We start from the raw sequence: 19,583 nt of genomic DNA, 5'->3' as shown, positions 1-19,583 counted from the left end.
AGCTCTTTTTGAAGATTTTCATGTTTGGTTGAGTTCTTAATTCGATTGGTATTGAGTGTGGGGCTGGCGATGGATATGGCTCTCTCACAGGTTGTGTTCAGTTGTGTGGTTCTGGTGTGAGAGATTTTGAGGAGGCCTTTATTCATTGAGCGTAGGTTCCGTTTGGAGCGTGGATTTTGATGGATTTGCTTAGCCAGTTGTTTTGTTGTCCTATGATTAGTTTATGCAGGATTGTTAGTACTTTGTAGTCTATTCGGTATTTTATTGGGAGCCAGTGTTGTGAGACGAGGGTTGGGGTAATGTGCTCATGTTTTTTAGTTCCTGTTAGAATTCTTGCGACTGTGTTCTGTAGGATTTGGAGCAGATGCATGGTAGTGAGTGGTAGGCCAAGTAGAAGGGCATTGCAGTAGTCTAGGTTGGAGAAGATGAGTAGTTGCAGGACTGTTCTGAAATCATCTTGTGCAAGGAAGGGTTTAAGGCATCTGAGTGTGAGTAGTTTGTGATATCCTTCCTTTATCTTGTTGGTTATGTGGATTTTGAATGATAGTTCATTGTCTATGGTGATTCCTAGGTTTCGAGCATGGGTGACGGGAGAGATTAATGTTTTTGGGTTTTCGGTTTTGAGTGGTTGCATGGGGGAGTTGATGTCACTGTTGAAAGAGAGAATAGTGAACTATCTACAGTCGGGAGAATTGCTGGACCAGAGGCAGCATGGATTCACCATTGGAAGATCCTGTCAGACAAATCTGATTGACTTTTTTGACTGGGTAACCAAGGAATTGGATCGAGGAAGAGCACTCGATGTCATCTACTTGGATTTCAGCAAAGCTTTTGACACTGTCCCGCACAGGAGACTGGTGAATAAAATGAGAAGCTTAGGAGTGAGTGCCGAGGTGGTGGCCTGGATTGCAAACTGGTTGACGGACAGAAGACAATGTGTGATGGTAAATGGAACTCTCTCTGAAGAGAGAGCGGTTTTAAGCGGTGTACCGCAGGGATCGGTGTTGGGACCGGTCCTTTTCAATATCTTTGTGAGCGACATTGCGGAAGGGATAGAAGGTAAGGTATGTCTTTTTGCGGATGACACTAAGATCTGCAACAGAGTGGACACGCCGGAAGGAGTGGAGAGAATGAGACGGGATTTAAGGAAGATGGAAGAGTGGTCGAAGACATGGCAGCTGACATTCAATGCCAAGAAGTGCAAAGTCATGCATATGGGGAGTGGAAATCCGAATGAACTGTATTCGATGGGGGGAGAAAGGCTGATGTGCACGGAGCAGGAGAGAGACCTTGGGGTGATGGTGTCTAATGATCTGAAGTCGGCGAAACAATGTGACAAGGCGATAGCTAAAGCCAGAAGAATGCTGGGCTGCATAGAGAGAGGAATATCGAGTAAGAAAAGGGAAGTGATTATCCCCTTGTACAGGTCCTTGGTGAGACCTCACCTGGAGTATTGTGTTCAGTTCTGGAGACCGTATCTCCGAAGAGACAGAGACAAGATGGAGGCGGTCCAGAGAAGGGTGACCAAAAAGGTGGAAGGTCTTCATCAAATGACTTATGAGGAGAGATTGAAGAATCTAAATATGTACACCCTGGAGGAAAGGAGGAGCAGAGGTGATATGATACAGACTTTCAGATACTTGAAAGGTTTTAATGATCCAATGACAACGACAAACCTTTTCCATAGGAAAAAAATCAGCAGAACCAGGGGTCACGATTTGAAGCTCCAGGGAGGAAGATTCAGAACCAATGTCAGGAAGTATTTCTTCACGGAGAGGGTGGTGGATGCCTGGAATGCCCTTCCGAAGGAAGTGGTGAAGACCAGAACTGTGAAGGACTTCAAAGGGGCGTGGGATAAACACTGTGGATCCATAAAATCAAGAGGCCGTCAATAAAGAGTGGGTGGCTCGCCAGAATGACGGCTACTGCCTGGAGATAATACCCTTATTCAATAAACATACACATGGTTACTGTGACTCCAACATCACTCTAAGCTACAACAGCAAGAGGAAATGTGGAAAAAAGGATTCGCACTCACAAAGTGGGGAGTAGCTGGCTTGTTACGGCGGTTACTACCCCAAACCAAATAAGCCTGATACTTCACTTTCAATACATATCCAGCATAGCTCTCTGCTTCAACAGCAGGGGAGAAGAAAAACTGATACTTCACGCATAGCTCTCTGCTTCAACGGCAGGGGAGAAGAAAAACTGATACTTCACGCATATCCAGCATAGCTCTCTGCTTCAACGGCAGGGGAGAAGAAAAAAGGATTCGCACTCACAAAGCGGGGAGTAGCTGGCTTGTTACGGCGGTTACTACCCCAAACCGAATAAGCCTGATACTTCACTTTCAATGCATATCCTGCTTCAACCGCAGGGGAGAAGAAAAACTGATACTTCACGCATATCCAGCATAGCTCTCTACTTCAACGGCAGGGGAGAAGAAAAACAACCAATAAGGGCTGAATAACACAGTCTGGGTAAAACAAATAAACATGGGTGTAGCTTGCTTATTGCGGCGGTTACTACCCCTACTACCCCTAACTAATCAAGCTTGATATTTCACTTGGTTGCAGCTCCATCACTGCTCTCTACATTAATGGTGGGGGTGGAAGGGAAATAGAACCAAAGAGCTAAGAGAAACAGATAAGTATGAGAAAAAAATGTGAAGCTTGCTGGGCAGACTGGATGGGCCGTTTGGTCTTCTTCTGCCGTCATTTCTATGTTTCTATGTTTCTATGTTTCTATGTATTTTTTGTCTAGGACAATTAATTCGGTTTTGTCTGTTTATTATGAGTTTTAGGTCGGTTAGACGCTGTTTGATTTCTGTGAGATAAATGGTTGTTCTCTTGTATGTTTCTTCCAGCGTATTCTGTATAGGGACCAGTATTTGTATATCAGCGTGTAGGAAGTGGGTCAGTCCAAGGCGTTCTAGTGTGTGACAGATTGGGAGAAGGTATATGTTGAAGAGTGTTGCTGATAGGGCAGATCCTTGTGGAACGTCTGTGTTGAGGTTTACTGTATTAGAGAGGTTGTTGTTGAACATTCCTTGGAAATTTCTATGTGATAAATAGGATGAGAACCATTGTAGTGTATTACCCATGACTCCTATTTCAGATAGTCTGTCGAGTAGGATGGAATGGTTGACTGTATCAAAAGCGGCTGATAGATCCAGGAGGATTAATTGGTAACTTTGTCCTTTGTCGAACCCTCTAAGTACTGTGTCAGTTAGTGAAAGGAGTAGTGATTCCGTGCTTAAGTTTTTTCTGAATCCAAATTGAGAGGGGTGAAGTATGTTGTTCATTTCGAGGTAGTCAGAGTTGGGAGTGGACGATTTTTACTATGATTTTTGCAATGAAAGGTAAGTTGGATAAAGGTCGGTAGTTTTGAATGTTCTTCGGGTCTAGGATGTTCTTTTTTATTAATGGTTTAATAATTGCTGATTTTAGACATTCAGGGTATTTCTCTTCGGTGAGGGAGAGGTTAATTATGTCTGTTATTGTTTTTGTTGTTGGGTTTTCGATTAGTTTAATTGTTTGTATGGGGATACTATCTATGGGATGGTTTGCTGGATTAATTTGTTTAATTATTTTTTTGGATTTCCAGCGAGGAGGCGAGGTCGAAGTTAGGCCAAGTTTCTGTTATTTTCAGTGACAGTTTTGGGATTTGGGGGTGTGTGTTGGTGCTGTTGGTGGAGTTATCAGTTTTTTGATTTTATCGGTGAAGTATTCCACAAATTCGTTGCTTTTGTTTGTGCTGGAGGGTATTCTTAGTTCATTTGGTGGTTTGGTGAGGTTTTGTACGATGGTGAATAGCATTCTGGGGTTATGCTGGTATTTATTTATTTTGCTCGAGTAGAAGTCTTTCTTTGCATTATGAATAAGTTTTTTATAGTTTGCTAGATGGGTTTGGTATGCATTGAGTAGTGGTGCAGTTTTGTTTTTGCGCCAGGATCTCTCTTTTTTTCTGAGTTCGCGTTTAGCTGATCTTATGCTATCGTTGTACCATTGATTTTTATGTTTTGGGTTTTTTATTGACTTTATGATGGTAGGGTTTATTTTATCTGCTATAGCTTTGGTAATGTTGAGCCATGAGGTTGTGGCTGTTTCTGAGTTTAAGTCGATGTTTGTGAGTTCTTCTTGCAGATTTTGTTGCAGTGTTTCAATATCAAAGGGAGGGCGGTGTGCGATGATTCTTATGTTGTTTTTGTTTCTAGTAGGTTTCATGTTGTAGGTCAGGGTGGATTGGATGAGGGAGTGGTCTGAATACTGCTAAAGGCTTTCAGAAGAGGCATTATTGGGGCGGGGGGGGGGGAAGGAGACAATGTTTACATCAGGAGAGTAAAATATCCATGGAAAACCGAACTGCAGAAGAAGCAGCTGTAGGTACTTTGTAGCTGGTATAAATTTAACATTAATAGTGCACATATACTTTCTCTTGGAAAACTGGTGCAGAGTTTGCAGGTAAAAAATATTCATGACTTTCTTCCAGTGTGAGCTGTTTTATTTTACTTACTTGGATTTATAAAACCACCTCTCCAAAAAAAAAAAAAATGCCCAAGGTGGAGAACAAAAATGTTAAATGGTAATACAGTTTCATAAATGAGAAAGTAAAATCAAAATTACAAACATCCAAACCCAGTTAAACAATGCAATCATGAAATAAACAGAACAGACAAACAAAACCTGCTCAAAAACATATCTAAAACTTCTGAAAATTGCCCCTATGCGATGCCAAATAATTTAGAAAGAAGCATATAAATGCATTGCTTTCTATGAGAATTTATTTAGCTTTTGTCTAGGAGGGTACTTGTGAAAAACATATGTTGTAAAATAGTTTTAAAAGTTTGCATTCTGGGACACTGCTCCTAAACTATGTTCATTAACATAATGGTGTAATGCATGCTTTTGAATTTCCACAAGGTGGCACTATGTGTTAACTAGAATAAAACATTGCTCTTAATAAGAGTCTGTTTTATGTGGTCATCCCCTTTAATGCTTTGTTTTCTATAAGGAAGGTGACCTTAAAATTGTCCAATTCCCTGCTAATAATTTTTGAACCATTCATTGTTTTATTCATATTTGTGCTATAGCTGGTAGAGCGCCTAATTACTCCATCTCACACTTTTGGGTGCCTGGAATTCTTTTTTTCTTTTCCTCTTCCTATAGGGAAACTGTTACGCGTGCCGCCCATGGCAACCCCGCGGTGCGGTCCTCTCACCTTTCCAGATGGACTCCAGCTGCTGGCTCTTCGCTGGCGGCGGTGGCTCTCCCGCTCCAACCTCGGGTTCCCTCTGGTGCCTCCGGCCCTGCCACACTACCCAGTGTTGCTAGCCAAGATGTCCCTGCTCGTGGGGCCTCTCCGCGTGGCCCACGGAGAGATGCCACCATCAGCGCCACACCTCTTCCTAGGCGCACACACGAGCGCATCACTGATTCTTTTAAAGGGGCCGCGGCAGGAACCTGGCCGCGGACCCGAATGCTGATGTCCGACTCTTCAGCGTATAAAAGCTCAGGCCTCGCTCCATAGCGTTGCCTTTGCAACAGGTCTCCGAGTACTCAGAGTACTCGTTGCTATTCCTGAATCGTCTCGTTGTTCCTGTCTTCCTGGTTCCCGGTTCCTGGTTCCTGTTCTCCTAGTTCCTGTTCGCCTTTGTGTTGGATTGACTCTCTGGATTTGACCATCGCTACGCCTGACTACTCTTCAGCTTCTTTCCAGCCCCGGACCTCCGCTACACCTGACCATGTCTGCCTTCTCCGAGCCCTGACCCTTGCTTTGCACGACTACACTACAGATTTTGCCGGGTCCAGAGTTCTACGTTGCTTGCCACAACTTCCACTCACTGCCGGCTCTGAACCTAGCCTGTCAGTGACGCCTCTCCTTGCCTATCCTCTGGATGTGGACTTTCTAGTAGAGATGTGAATCGTGTCCTCGATCGTCTTAACGATCAATTTCGGCTGGGAGGGGGAGGGAATCGTATTGTTGCCGTTTGGGGGGGTAAAATATCGTGAAAAATCGTAAAATCGTGAGCCGGCACATTAAAACCCCCTAAAACCCACCCCCGACCCTTTAAATTAAATCTCCCACCCTCCCGAACCCCCCCCAAATGACTTAAATAACCTGGGTGTCCAGCGGCGGTCCGGAACGGCAGCGGTCCGGAACGGGCTCCTGCTATCGAATCTTGTTATCTTCAGCCGGCGCCATTTTCCAAAATGGCGCCGAAAAATGGCGGCGGCCATAGAACAACATGATTCCACGGCAGGAGGTCCTTCCGGACCCCCGCTGGACTTTTGGCAAGTCTTGTGGGGGTCAGGAGGCCCCCCCCAAGCTGGCCAAAAGTTCCTGGAGGTCCAGCGGGGGTCAGGGAGCGATTTCCCGCCGCGAACCCTCGCTGAACGACCTCCTGCAGTCGATCTCCTGCCGGCGCCATTTTCCGTACGGAAAACGATTCGCGGCGGGAAATCGCTCCCTGACCCCCGCTGGACCTCCAGGAACTTTTGGCCAGCTTGGGGGGGGCCTCCTGACCCCCACAAGACTTGCCAAAAGTCCAGCGGGGGTCCGGAAGGACCTCCTGCCGTGGAATCGTGTTGTTCTATGGCCGCCGCCATTTTTCGGCGCCATTTTGGAAAATGGCGCCGGCTGAAGACAACAAGATTCAATAGCAGGAGCCCGTTCCGGACCGCTGCCGTTCCGGACCGCCGCTGGACACCCAGGTTATTTAAGTCATTTGGGGGGGGTTCGGGAGGGTGGGAGATTTAATTTAAAGGGTCGGGGGTGGGTTTTAGGGGGTTTTAGTGTGCCGGCTCACGATTCTAACGATTTATAACGATAAATCGTTAGAATCTCTATTGTATTGTGTTCCATAACGGTTTAAGACGATATTAAAATTATCGGACGATAATTTTAATCGTCGAAAAACGATTCACATCCCTACTTTCTAGGCTTAGGCCTTCCTTTGCTTGGGTGCCTCCAGTTCTCTATTGTTCCTTTGGTACCTGAGCCTCCGTACCGAATCCAGTCCAGGATAGAACTATGCCATCTACAGACTGCTGTCTCTGGGCTGAATTACTATTCATCCCTAGCTAACCTCGAGGTCCACCTGCCGGCCCCGGCACCCAAAGGCTCAACCCGAGGGGAACGAGGACTGGTATAGGTGAAGCTCCAGCAGCCTCTAGCTTCAGCCCACTCCACCTGCTGACGTTGGGTACCCGTAGGCCCTCGCCTATGGATTGCGTCAACCCCACCTCAGCCCAAGGGTCCACCTCCAACGCAACAGAAACAGGCCAGTTTGCTGAAATCTCAAGGAGATCAAAGCATATTGTGATATCATTCATCATTTTGAAATGTGCCCTCCAATGATTGACACTGACCAATTTTAAAGACAGCAATATAGTAGATGATAGCAGTCAATATCAGCTGCCCCATTCATTCTGCCCAGTCATTGTTGTCTATACTACTAAGGCTATATCCCAACTGCCATTTATAAAGCATGACTTCTTTTAAGATAACCCTCCTTATCGAAGACCGCTTTTATCGTCTTTCTCCTTTGTGCATCACCCTTTTGGATACATGAGCAGGCAAGATCCCCCTAGATTAGGGGCAGGCACACTTTTTAAACTGAGGACACATTGGTATCACTGCCTAAACATGTGGGCTAATCATTTTTTGGGGGGGAGGGGAGAGAAAGGGGTCCCTGTGAAAGCTCGGGTTGCTTGTAGGAAGGGAGACTTACATCCTCTAGCAGTAGCATCACTTCTGCTAGATGGGATAATTTATTTATTTATTTATTTAAAGTTTTTCTATACCGGCATTCGTGATACAATCACATCATGCCGGTTTACAGGAAACAAGGGGGTGTAAAAACAGAACATTGAACAAGTGCATAGAACCGTAAAGTTACATTAAACAAGGTTTTTTCTAACTGGGGGAGGAAAGAGTTAGATGAAAGAGAATAATCTGCAGGGAGCAGCAGTTACTACCAAAAGCAACTTGCTGGGTAGACTGTATAGACTGGTTATCTACTGTCATTTACATGTTTACTATGGGAGTCAATATTGAAAATATAGATGGCTATCTAAGAGAGTCATTCATCAAATTGCATTAGGGCTTTATGTACTGCATTGTAAAATGCATATGCAGATTTAAAATTAGTAGTCGAGTGGGAGGAATTTGGACGGAATAAATGGAAATGAGGGCTGGTTAACATTCGTGCGATAAAGTAACGCACAGCAACGCAAGTTTTCATGTTGAAAATAACTATACCTTTTTTCTGTGCATTAGGCCTGCGATAGCTGTGCATTATGCCTGAAATGGGATTTATCGCAAATGGGGAGGGAAGGAGAGAGAGAGAGCCTCTGTGGAGGGTCATTTATAATTGAACTTTTTATACCACTGTCAGAGGGAGCATTATAAACTCAGGGTGAGGTTTGTGGGGTGAGATGGGGTTTAGGGGGCAGTTTTACATGCCCAGTCATACGTACGAACAGCACAGTTACCATCAGTGAAGATTTAATGGATTTGGAGTGATGAAAGGTAAATGAAGCGTAGATTTGTACCATGTTCTCGCTACCTAGCTAACTTAGATGTGATATTCAGCTTACCTGCTATGCAGCTGAATATATGTATATGTATATGGCATATATATATGTATATGGCACTGCTTAGCCGGATAAGTTTACATGCACTTAAAAAACATAGCTATACTTATCTTCAAAAGGTAGAGCTATTTGATGCAGGACATAGAAGTCATATGACAGCTGCTGGAGGGTATGAAGTATTTCATTTAGAAGCCAAGATACAGCAGATTAAACTTGATAACTGTAGGCAAAACTGAATTCCAGTGCTGCAGATGTTTCAAGAGCTAAATGCTCTCTGCTTCAGGAAAACTGCTGGTCAACGAAACCGTCCTCCAATGATGGCTGATACTCAACTGAAGCCACAAATATAACACAACATCCCAAAATTATCTTGTCAAAATTGAACGGCCATGGACTTTGTTAGTCCAATTCACAACGCTGAGACCCTTATGTTTTTTAAGCGCATGTAAAAAGACCTAAAAAATTCATACAGCAAGTTATTGGACTTTTCTGAACTGTTCAATGAGTCACTAAGAAATTCACACACCAGGCTGTTGGGTTTTTTCTGAATTGTTTTAATGAGCCATTGTCGCAGTAAAATACCCACAAACTATCGTTTGTGAATGACCGATAATTATACCATGTACACCTGTTGAGGACTTAAGGACATAAGAAATTGCCATGCTGGGTCAGACCAAGGACCCATCAAGCCCAGCATCCTGTTTCCAACAGAGGCCAAAACCAGGCCACAAGAACCTGGCAATTACCCAAACATCAAGAAGATCCCATGCTACTGATGCAATTAATAGCAGTGGCCATTCCCTAAGTCAACTTTATTAATAGCAGTTAATGGACTTCTCCTCCAAGAATATATCCAAACCTTTTTTAAACCCAGCCTCACTAACTGCACTAACCACATCCTCTGGAAACAAATTCCAGAGCTTAATTGTGCATTGAGTGAAAAAGAACTTTCTCCGATTAGTCTTAAATGTTCTACCTGCTAACTTCATGGAGTAGCCCCCTAGTCCTTTTATTATCCGAAAGTGTAAATAACCAATTCACATTTTTAAAATAAATTATACCCTTCGGTGTCTTTCTTTGGGAAAGTCTTCCAGCTCCATGTATACAGGTTGTAGAAGGGGGAAGAGCAATTAAGACACCCGCAGATCTGATCGTGATACTTATCAAGTCAGTATCCGGTTATATAAGAGTGATGGCTCACTTTAAAGGTTGTTATGAAAATATTTATCCAACAAATTTAACTAATCCAGCTATTCACCTCTGCCAGAACCTTCATGAATCCATCTTTAGTGAACCATTTTATGTAAGAGAACTTGGCATCCCTTGTTTGTTCTTGTGCCCGTTTTCCACATTATAATCATAGGTCTCTCATTTTTTGTTTGCATTTAAAAACACCATTTTAAAAATTTGTGTTACTTAGCGTGTAACTACCAACTTTCGAACTTGGTTTGCATCAAGAGAACTATTTTGCTTAGTGATGAATGGTCATCTGCAGCATTTATCTGGCTCTTAATATGACTAGTGCATCTCAGTAAATGAAATAGGTCACAGGATTTAAAAAGACTCTGATCATTTAACTTCCATCCAGTCAGAAAGCAGCAAGTTCTGTATCCTATTGCCTCTAAACAGGAAGCCCCTTCTTTCTCATTGGTTGTGCATATGCAAATCTTTTTTCAAACTGGTTGAACAGCATGTACCTATTTATCCTCATTTTACTTTCAAACTGTGAAGGTCATTTTTCAAATCCCGATGGAACCTTATCGTGATTCAGAAAATGTAAATTAGGGAAAGGGGTGGTTTAGGCGGGGTTTAGGAAAATTAGGGACCTGTAGCGCTGCGGGTGATAATGTATCGCACATTATCGCCCACAGTAGTGCTGGAAATAGCAGCAGCTATTTCTTTGGCACTACAGGGGCGATAGTGTGCAGCATGGCTGCAACTGCGGCAGGCGAAAATGCACCACCACAATGCGCCCACCGGCTCAGTATTGCCCCCCCCCCTTTTTCCTCGTGGCTCATCATTCCACTATATTTATATTTAAAGTGGAATGATGGATCCAGGAGTGTGTTTGTCCAGTATTACAGCACCGTATAGTAACGTAGTGCATAAGTGATGGCAGAAAAAGACACACATAATTTATCCAGTCTGCCCAGCAAGGTTTTTTTAGGGTTGTAACTGGTTACCCCAGTACTTTATTACTATCTTAGAGATCCTTCATGTATGTCCCATGCCCTTTTGAATTCCGGTACCATTTTTTTCTCCACCATTTCCACCGGGAGGACATTGCAAGTATCCATCATCCTTTCCGTGAAAAAATATTTTCTGACTTTGTTCCTGAATCTATCCCCTTGGAGCTTCATATCATGCCTCCTAGTTCCAGTACTTACTTTCCATTGAAAAAGGTTTTCCTGTTTTGAATTGCTAATATCTTTTAGGTATTTAAAAGTCTGTCATATCTCCTCTCACTTGCTTCCCTTCTAGGGTATACATTTTTAGATCCCCAAATCTCATGTCGTATGGCTTCTGATGCAGACCCCCACCGTTTTAGTTGCCTTTCTCTGGACTGCCTTTAATCTCTCTATCATTTCTGAGACAGAACAGAACATAGTATTCCAGGTGGCAGAGTGGTAGAATGGCATGATCATGTCCTTTTTTTCTGCTGGTTATGCCTTACTCTATGCATCCCAGCATTCTTCTAGTTCTAGCCACTGCCTTGTCTCACTTTTTCACTATGTTGAGATCATCAGACACTCTCATCTCCAGGTCGGTGCATATCTGCTTCCCACTCTCCTTCTCATATAGCTCCTTTGGATTTCTGTATCTCAAATGCAAGACTTTGCATTATTTTGCATCAAATTTCAACTTCCAAGCACTTAGCCATGCCTCAAGCTTTCTTAGATCACTTCTCATTTTGGCTATTCCCTCAGGTGTGTACACCTTGTTGCAAATTTTAGTGTCATCCGCAGAAAGGCAGACTTTTTCTTCTAACCCTTTTACAATATCGATCACAAAAATATTGAACAGAACCAGCCCCAGGACTGATTCTTGAAGCATTCCAGTAATCATCACTCTCTCCTCAGAATGATTTCAATTTACTACCAACCTCTGTCTTAGCACTCAACCAGTTTTTAATAATCTTCTACTTTAGGAGTCGTGTAGAATTCAGCATTACATAAGGAAATACCCAAGTCTGTCCATCCAACTCCTGGTACTTTGGCAAGGATTAACTTTGCATTACAATTTAAACTCATGTGTCCACATGAAGCTTAGGTATACAAGGACTAACATCACATTGATATACAATCATGTTTTTCCCACTCACAGTTTTTTCTGTGGAAAGAGAAATCAAAGTTGTTTATCTCCGCATGATGCACCAGCTAGCATTAATGTTAAACCAAAGTGGTATAGATTAGTATGAATCATGATTTTTTTTGTATTGTGATTGTACATCATGCAGAAATATGGTATCACTTTCTCTTCCACAGGAAGAGCAGTGAGCAGGAGATATTTGATTATAAATCAACGTGGCTGGGGTGGGCAGGGGATGAGACTTTGAAGCTGGTTTAGTTATGTATGGCACGTGCACTGGCAGGAAGTGTCTTGGGCTGGTAAATCTAGCAGTAGTGAGTCTCTGGGACTAGAGTCTATGGTTTTGGCAGGGGGTGTCTGGTACCGGCACAGAACAAGGTCATCTTTGGCAGAAGATGTGGTTCTCAGGCAGGGGATGGTCACTGGCAATGGGAGGTTTTGTTAGACTGGGCCTTGCATATAGTGGATCTGTGAGGTTGGTATGTGCTAACTGGATCTCTGAGTCTGGCGTCGTAGTTGATAGATGCCTTTTTGTGTCAGTTTTCATCATAGTTTGAGAAACGCTGGTAGTATTACTTTATAATAATAAAATAGAAAATGGCATTGGGCATTTAAAATTAATCTGACAGAGTTCATTAAAATGTATTTGAATATCATAATTGTTTTTGCACTAATAAAGTGCCATCCATTTTCCTTTCCCCCCCCAAGTGTGGAACAGACTGAGCACTTATGAGTACATTGTACGCCAACGACATCGACAAGAGGCCAGTGACAAAAATTCAGAGGAGCCAGAATCCCCTTCTCCAAAGATGAAGCATCTGCAGGTACACGTCAGTGTGCTCTCCCTTCATAAATCTTTTCTCTCCACTTTTTACTGTTATTCATAGACACATGTGGGCTCTAATTTATTGTGAATTTCTCAGCATTTATTATTTAGCACTGCATGTTATGATATAGTTCTGACATTACTGTAGTTGTTCCGTGTGTTACCTGTAAAACACTTTTTCCTGTAACTTTTGTTTTTCAAGTAGGTTTTAGAAATGTGACTGTTGAGGTACTCTGCTGACAGTGTAAAATACTAGTTTTTGGTGGTTTCCAAGCCCTTTGGTAAATTATTCCTGTCTGTATATGGGGTAGGAAAGGGCTGCGACCCCAAGTGCTGCTTCCTGGTCTGTGTATAAGCCTGTCAGACTCTCATATCTGCATGGAAGGGACTCTTTATTTTTTGACATGTGCTGCCTTGAAAAATGCAGCAACATCCTTTTCTTACAGCTTGGGGATGTTTAGTACTGTACAAGATGCACTTTACTTGGATGATTTGTAGCTGAATTGGTAACATTTTATAGGTCTGCCTGTAGTCTCCGTTATTTGTTATGTTTGGCTTTGATTGTTTTGTATATTTTTACAGTTTTCCGTTTAAAGTATTCAGTGTTCATTAATTGAACAATAAATCCAATAAATAAATAAAACGTGCTGCTTTTAAGGACAAGGAGAAGATATAATTAGAGAAACATTCACAGCCTAGAAAAGGAAGGTAAGGACAGAGGAGAGCTGGAAGAGTTCACAGCAGAGTGGGAGAAGGTGCAGTGCAGAATGAGATGGGGGGAAAATAGGAGAGGAGTTAGGTAGGATGGGGTAGTGCTATATAGTATGGGAGAGAAGGGGGCTTTGCAGGGTGGGATGGAGAGAAAACCAGAGAGTTGATGCAACAGAGGGGGGGGGAGAGAGATGGAGCAAAGCTAGGGACCAAGGTCACTCTAGAATGAAGACAGATAGACAAGAAATCTGGGAAAGGATGGGAGAGAGGACAGACCAAGACAGTGTTTCCTAATATTAACAAAAATGTCGTGTGGCACACCAGCCTCCATGGAGCAGGCAGTGTGGACATAAAGAGAACCCATATGGCCAGAAGAAGAGCTAGGGAAGCACTTAAAGTCCCAGCAGTCACACATGAGCCCTTTACAATGAAGCAGACCCCTCTATATACACGTGCAGGAGTCAAATGATGTGGGCAGCCGGCTCAGTTAGTTACCTTGACTACTGCATCTGGTTGCCAGAGCTCCTCCACTGCTGCTGCTCCCACTACTCAATGTATATCATCCAGTGCTCATTGCATGCTCGCTCTTCAGTCTCACTCAGCTTGGGGCAGAGGCTAGAAGCTCAGGATGGGGAAGAAGAGGAAGTGCTGTGTGGAATGTGTGTGCCGCACAAATCAGGGTCTGCTTGTTAATTTTCACATTCTGGGGCTCATGCTTTAGCTAGGAAGGAGAGGCATACATGATAATACATGTTTTCAGAAAGGTGCTCTTACGTATTTAAGAACCACCCCTGGTGTCTCTTGTTGCTATGAGATACTGATAGCAGAACCCAGGCGTTGATCTAGATCTGATCATCAGGCAGTGACTTTTCTGATAGGTCTTGATAGGTCTGAAGGCACATTACTTGGGAAACACTTGACTAGGATTTAGAGGAATTGGAGAGGAGAAAATGGGGCAGAAGCAACAACAACAACTTTCATATGCAGTAATTAACAGTTACTTCCAGTACAATACACAAAGGTTTGTGGTTGTTTTTGGGAGGTTTTTTGTCACTTATTAATTTTGCTTATAAACATATATAGCCATGAGCAGATATTCTACATGTTAATGTCATATGGTCACAGCCTTCAGACATAACAGATCAGTTTTTCTCCTACGACAAGCAGGATGGTAGTCCTCACACATGGGTGACATCATCGGATGGAACTGGCACAGAAAACTTAAGTCAAAGTTTCTAGAACTTTGACTATGCACACTGAGCATGCCCAGCATCCCCTATACCACGCGTTCACGTGGAGTCCTTCTTCAGTCTCTTTTTGGCCGATCAGCTATCACATCTTGGTTTCTGAGCTCGTGGTTTTTTCTTGTAAAAGTTTGGAAAACGTCATCATTTCTTCTGTGTTCTTGCGTTTTTCTTGGTGCCTGAGTCCCTCTTCGGTCCCCCTTGCTTTCAGTCAGGTTTTTCTAAGGTTCAGTAAGTTTCCTTTCACTCCATTCCCCTGTGGTGGCGGTGCCTTGATGCCCATCAGTGTCTGTCGTCCGCCGCTTCCATTACCATGTTAGCCCCTTTTAGTTCGCTTTCCCATGGCCTCATCTGGTTTCCGCTGATGCCCTCAGTGTTTGAGGACCATGTCCACCACGGACCCTCACGAGGTATGCATCCTCTACCTGGGGGCATCGCACGACGTTCAGGGGTGCCACATGTGCGACCAGATAACCCCATAGGGACGTTGCGCTCACCTCGACAAGCTGGAGAAGCTCTTCAGGGCAAGAAAGTCCTAACCATCAACATTGGCATTGGTGGCATCGATGCCATAGGACCATGGAGCCATCGATGCTGGCAGAGCCCTCCGCTCCATCAGTGCCACCGGTGGACAGGGGCACCCGGGACAGACCTCTGTCGGGCTCTTCCAAGTCAAAGACATCGGATTCGTTGTCTTCAACCTTGGCACTGGGGAAAGACTGGGCCGAGCACCGAGGGAGGCCAAGGAAGCATCGGCACTGGTCGTCTTTGATGCATGTAACAGACTCGGGTTGGCGCCGGTGCATGCCATGATGCCCCTGAAGCAACCGCGCAGTGAGGAGTGCCTATCCTCCATTGATGCTGGGGGTCCACAATGGTCTCCGCTGATTCTGGTGTCAGTCACTGATCCACCATGAGGGTCCAAGGAAGATCTGATCACCCGTCCTACCTCCCAGAGCGGTCGAGCCTGTTTCACCAGGGCAAAGGGGGCATGGATTCTATTTCCAGTACTTCCTGATTCCAAAGAGATGAGACTTCATCCCATCCTAGACCTGCAGGCCTTGAACAAGTTTCTCAAAAAAGAAAAGTTGAAGATGGTTTCCTTAGGCACTCTGATTCCTCTTCTATAAAAAGGGAACTGGCTATGCCCCTCGATTTGTAGGACACATACACTTACACCGAGATCTTTCCAGGTCACAGGAAGTATCTCAGATTTGTAGTGGGAAAACAGCACTTCCAGTACAGTGTGTTGCCGTTCAGGCTAGCATTGGCCCCACATGTCTTTACTAAGTGCCTGGCCAATGGTGGGGGTGCACCTCTGCAGACTGGGAATGCATGTTTTCCCCAATCTGGATGATTGGCTGGTCAAGAGCGCCTCTCAGACAGGGGCGGGTCGGCCCCTACACTTGTCCATCCTGGTATTGGATCATTAGGATTTGTTATCAACTACCCAAAGTCCCATCTCAACCCATCATCTTAATTGGACTTCATAGGAGCCCTGCTAGATACTCAAGGGGTGGCAAACTGTATCTTCTGCCTCTGGGAAAGCCCAGATGTGGACTCATTCGCATTCCCCTGCAACAGGAAGGTGACTCTGTTCTTCTCCCTGTACAGGTCGAATGGCAAACCAGCCTCGGACGCCTTTGCCCGCCATTGGGGCAAGGATCTTCTGTGTGCTTATCCTCCAATTCTGCTAGTGACGAAGACTCTCCTGAAGCTTCATCAGGCCCGAGGGACTATGATCCTCATAGCCCTTCACTGGCCAAGACAGATCTGGTTTTCACTCCTTTGGGAGATGTCCTTCCATAATCCGATCAATATGGCGAATTCCCCAGATCTCATCACACAAGCTCAGAGCAGGCTTCTGCATCCCAACCTCCAGGCCCTGTCGCTCACAGCCTGGATGTTGAGAGGTTAATCCTGTAGCTGCTGGATCTTTCAGAGGATGTGTCTCCAGTCCTGGTAGCTTCTCAAAAGCCTTCCATTAGTAAGTCCTACAGACTGAAGTGGGAGATATTTTGCATGTGGTGGGAGCAAAAGGCCCTAGATACTTTTCTCCTGCCCCACACAAAAGATGCTTGACTACCTTCTGCACCTCTCAGAAATTGGTCTAAAAACCAACTCCGTCAGAGTTTATCTGAGTACAATTGGCGCATACCACCAAGGTGTAGATGGTATGCCCATCTCTGTACAGCCTATAGTTGTACGGTTTATGCAAGGCCTGCTGCAATTGAAGCCTCCCATAAGGCCTCCTACTGTGTCTTAGGATCTCATCATGATGTTCAGCTGATGAAAGCGCCTTTTGAGCTGCTGCACACTTGTAACCTTAAGTACCTGATCTGGAAGGTCATATTTTTGGTGGCAATCACTTCAGCGCACAGGGTCAGCGAGTTACAGGCCTTAGTGACTTCTCCACCTTTTTACCAAGTTTTATCATGACAGGAGGTCTTGTTGTACGCCCTCTAAGTTCCTGCCTAAGGTGGGTAACAGATTTCCATCTTAAATAGTCAATCGGTCCTGCCAACATTCTTCTTTCCCAGGCCCCATTTTGTACCAAGGCAAATGAGCACTGCACAGCTTGGATTGCAGTGAGCCTTAGCCTTCTACCTGGAGCAAACAGAATCCCATAGACAGTCCACCCAATTTTTCATTTCTTTTGACAGGAATAGATTGGGAGTTGCCATTACCAGACACTATCCAGTTGGCTAGCAGATTGCATCTCCTTCTGTTATACCCATGTGGGACTGCATTTTGGGGATCATGTCAAGGCTTATTCTGTCAGAGCCATGGCAAATTTGATGGCTCACTTGCGAGCAGATCCCGTGGAGGAGATCTGCATAGCTACAATGTGGAGTTCCCTCCACACATTCACATTCCACTACTGTCTGGATAGGGATGGCCGACGTGACAGTAGGTTCGGCCAGTCGGTCCTCCAGAACTGTTTGAGGTGTAGAACCCAATTCTACCTGCCAAGGGGCCCGTTGTTGGGTTTAGGCTGTCTTCCCTCTGTTACCAACAGCACTGTGGTTGTTGTGCCCGTTGGGATCCGGTGGTGTGCTTGTTGATCCCTTTTGTGTTGGGGAGCCAGCCTGTAGCTAGGGATTCACCCATGGTGTGAGGATTACCGTCCTGTTGTCTAGGAGGAAAGCAGAGTTGCTTACCTGTAACAGGTGTTTTCCTAGGATAGCAGAATGTTAGTCCTCATGAAACCCGCTCACCACCCCGCGGAATTGGGTTTCTCCTATGTTTATTTTAATCATAATTCTAAGTTACGAGACTGAAGAGGGACCCTGCGTGGTATAGGGAATGCTGAGCATTGCTCAGTGTGCATAGTCAAAGTTCTAAAACTTTGACATAAATTTTCCATGCGTGGCTCCATTCGATGATGTCACCCATGTCTGAAGACTAACATCCTGCTATCCTAGGAGAAACACCTGTTACAGGTAAGCAACTCTGCTTTATTTTGCATTGGAGCTGCAGAAAGGCCTTTAGTCGACCAGGCTCCATCACATTGAAGTCCACCTTAAATTTCAAATTAAACTCTCACACTCTTTAAAAAAAAAAAAAAAGAAAAAGAAAAATTTAACATTTTAAAATTTGCTGGCAATCCTACCTTCCAGTCTGCATGGATTAATTTTTGTACCTCCATTTTAATCCTCACTCCATGAAAGCACCTCCTACTTCCTTCTTATGACTCTGATTTATACCATCATCTCCCCAGCCTTAGTAAACTTTTTACGAAGGAGCCTTCGAGGCTTCCAATTGTGATCTGTCGCAAATTATTAGAATGTTTTATCTGTCAATCTCATCAAATGAAGAAAATTCTAACAAATTTCATAATTCCTACTGGCCTCAAGAAATGTATTGACAATTAATAATGAAAAAAGATAAGAACCCCAATGGGGGTTTTGCCCTGCTCTGCCTCGTTTGTTGAATATTGAGAACTGAGACATCCAGGCAATCTTATAATGTTTTAAGTCTAGGCTTCTCCATTGATTCTGGTCTCTTCCTTAAGAAGCAGATCAGGACAAATGGTCTTGTACTGGCTCTTTTTAAAGGTGAATATTGCTGGGGCCTCCAGTAATCTATTACCTAATGTGGATTTTCTTTTTAGTAGTGTGAGCTATAATGATGCCGCTACTCGGACTAATGCATTGTATAATGTTTTCTGCTAACCTATCTGCATGCGTTTGCAGGTTCTGCAGAATGCTGCAGCACGTTTTGCCCTCAGGCACTGCTATGAGGGAGCGCATTTCCCAGTTTTGTTCCACCCACATGGTTGCCTGTTAGAATCATGTGTGACATAAAATCGCTATGTTAGTTTACAAGGTCTTGACCCTGAATTTTTTTTCCTTGGGCCAATTGCTTGTTAAGGATTATAATCAATCAAGGGCCTTGCCAGTTTTGCAGCGCGGTTTGCTTGATGTTCCATCCGTCCAGCACGTGCATCTGGCTGAGACGCGCGAGAGGGCATTCTCTGTTGCAGCTCCCACTATGTGGAACCGATTACCACAAGACCTGTGGTTCTTAATTTGTACCAGAACCTTTAAGGGCTATTGGGAAACACATCTCTTCAGACTGGCTTTTGCCTGATTAGTTATTTTGATCACATTTATTTTATTTTAGATCTTATTGAGACTTGTCATTGATGTCATTTATGTTGTATGTTTTTCATTTTTTATGTATGTTTTCCTGTAAGCCACCTAGAGCCTCTAGCATTGGTGGCATATAAATAGCAATAAATAAATATTTATAGGAATACACATAGTTTTGTGTAAGTCAGAAGCACCAAGAAAGTATATGTGAGAAAAAATTGGTAAGATATGATAAAACTTGCCTCTTAAGAGTTGTGCAAGTAGATAATTCTCCAAAAATAAGCATCTTGTGTAGTGGCAA

At 44.0% G+C, this 19,583-nt stretch overlaps 1 protein-coding gene across 1 annotated transcript in view; it reads left to right on the top strand.

Annotated features, from left to right (window-relative positions):
• Positions 1–13,370, top strand: part of LOC115082723 (probable palmitoyltransferase ZDHHC1) — a 48,086-nt gene extending 34,716 nt beyond the window's left edge. Inside the window, exon 5 of the mRNA XM_029586913.1 lies at positions 12,615–13,370. Coding sequence (XP_029442773.1) covers positions 12,615–12,793 — 179 coding nt within the window. The 3' untranslated portion in view covers positions 12,794–13,370. The remainder of the gene's footprint in view (positions 1–12,614) is intronic.
• Positions 13,371–19,583: the final 6,213 nt, after the last annotated feature.

This window comes from Rhinatrema bivittatum, unplaced genomic scaffold (assembly GCF_901001135.1).
Source record: "Rhinatrema bivittatum unplaced genomic scaffold, aRhiBiv1.1, whole genome shotgun sequence".
Taxonomy (NCBI): Eukaryota; Metazoa; Chordata; class Amphibia; order Gymnophiona; family Rhinatrematidae; genus Rhinatrema; species Rhinatrema bivittatum.
This window is presented reverse-complemented; position numbering and strand designations above follow the sequence as displayed.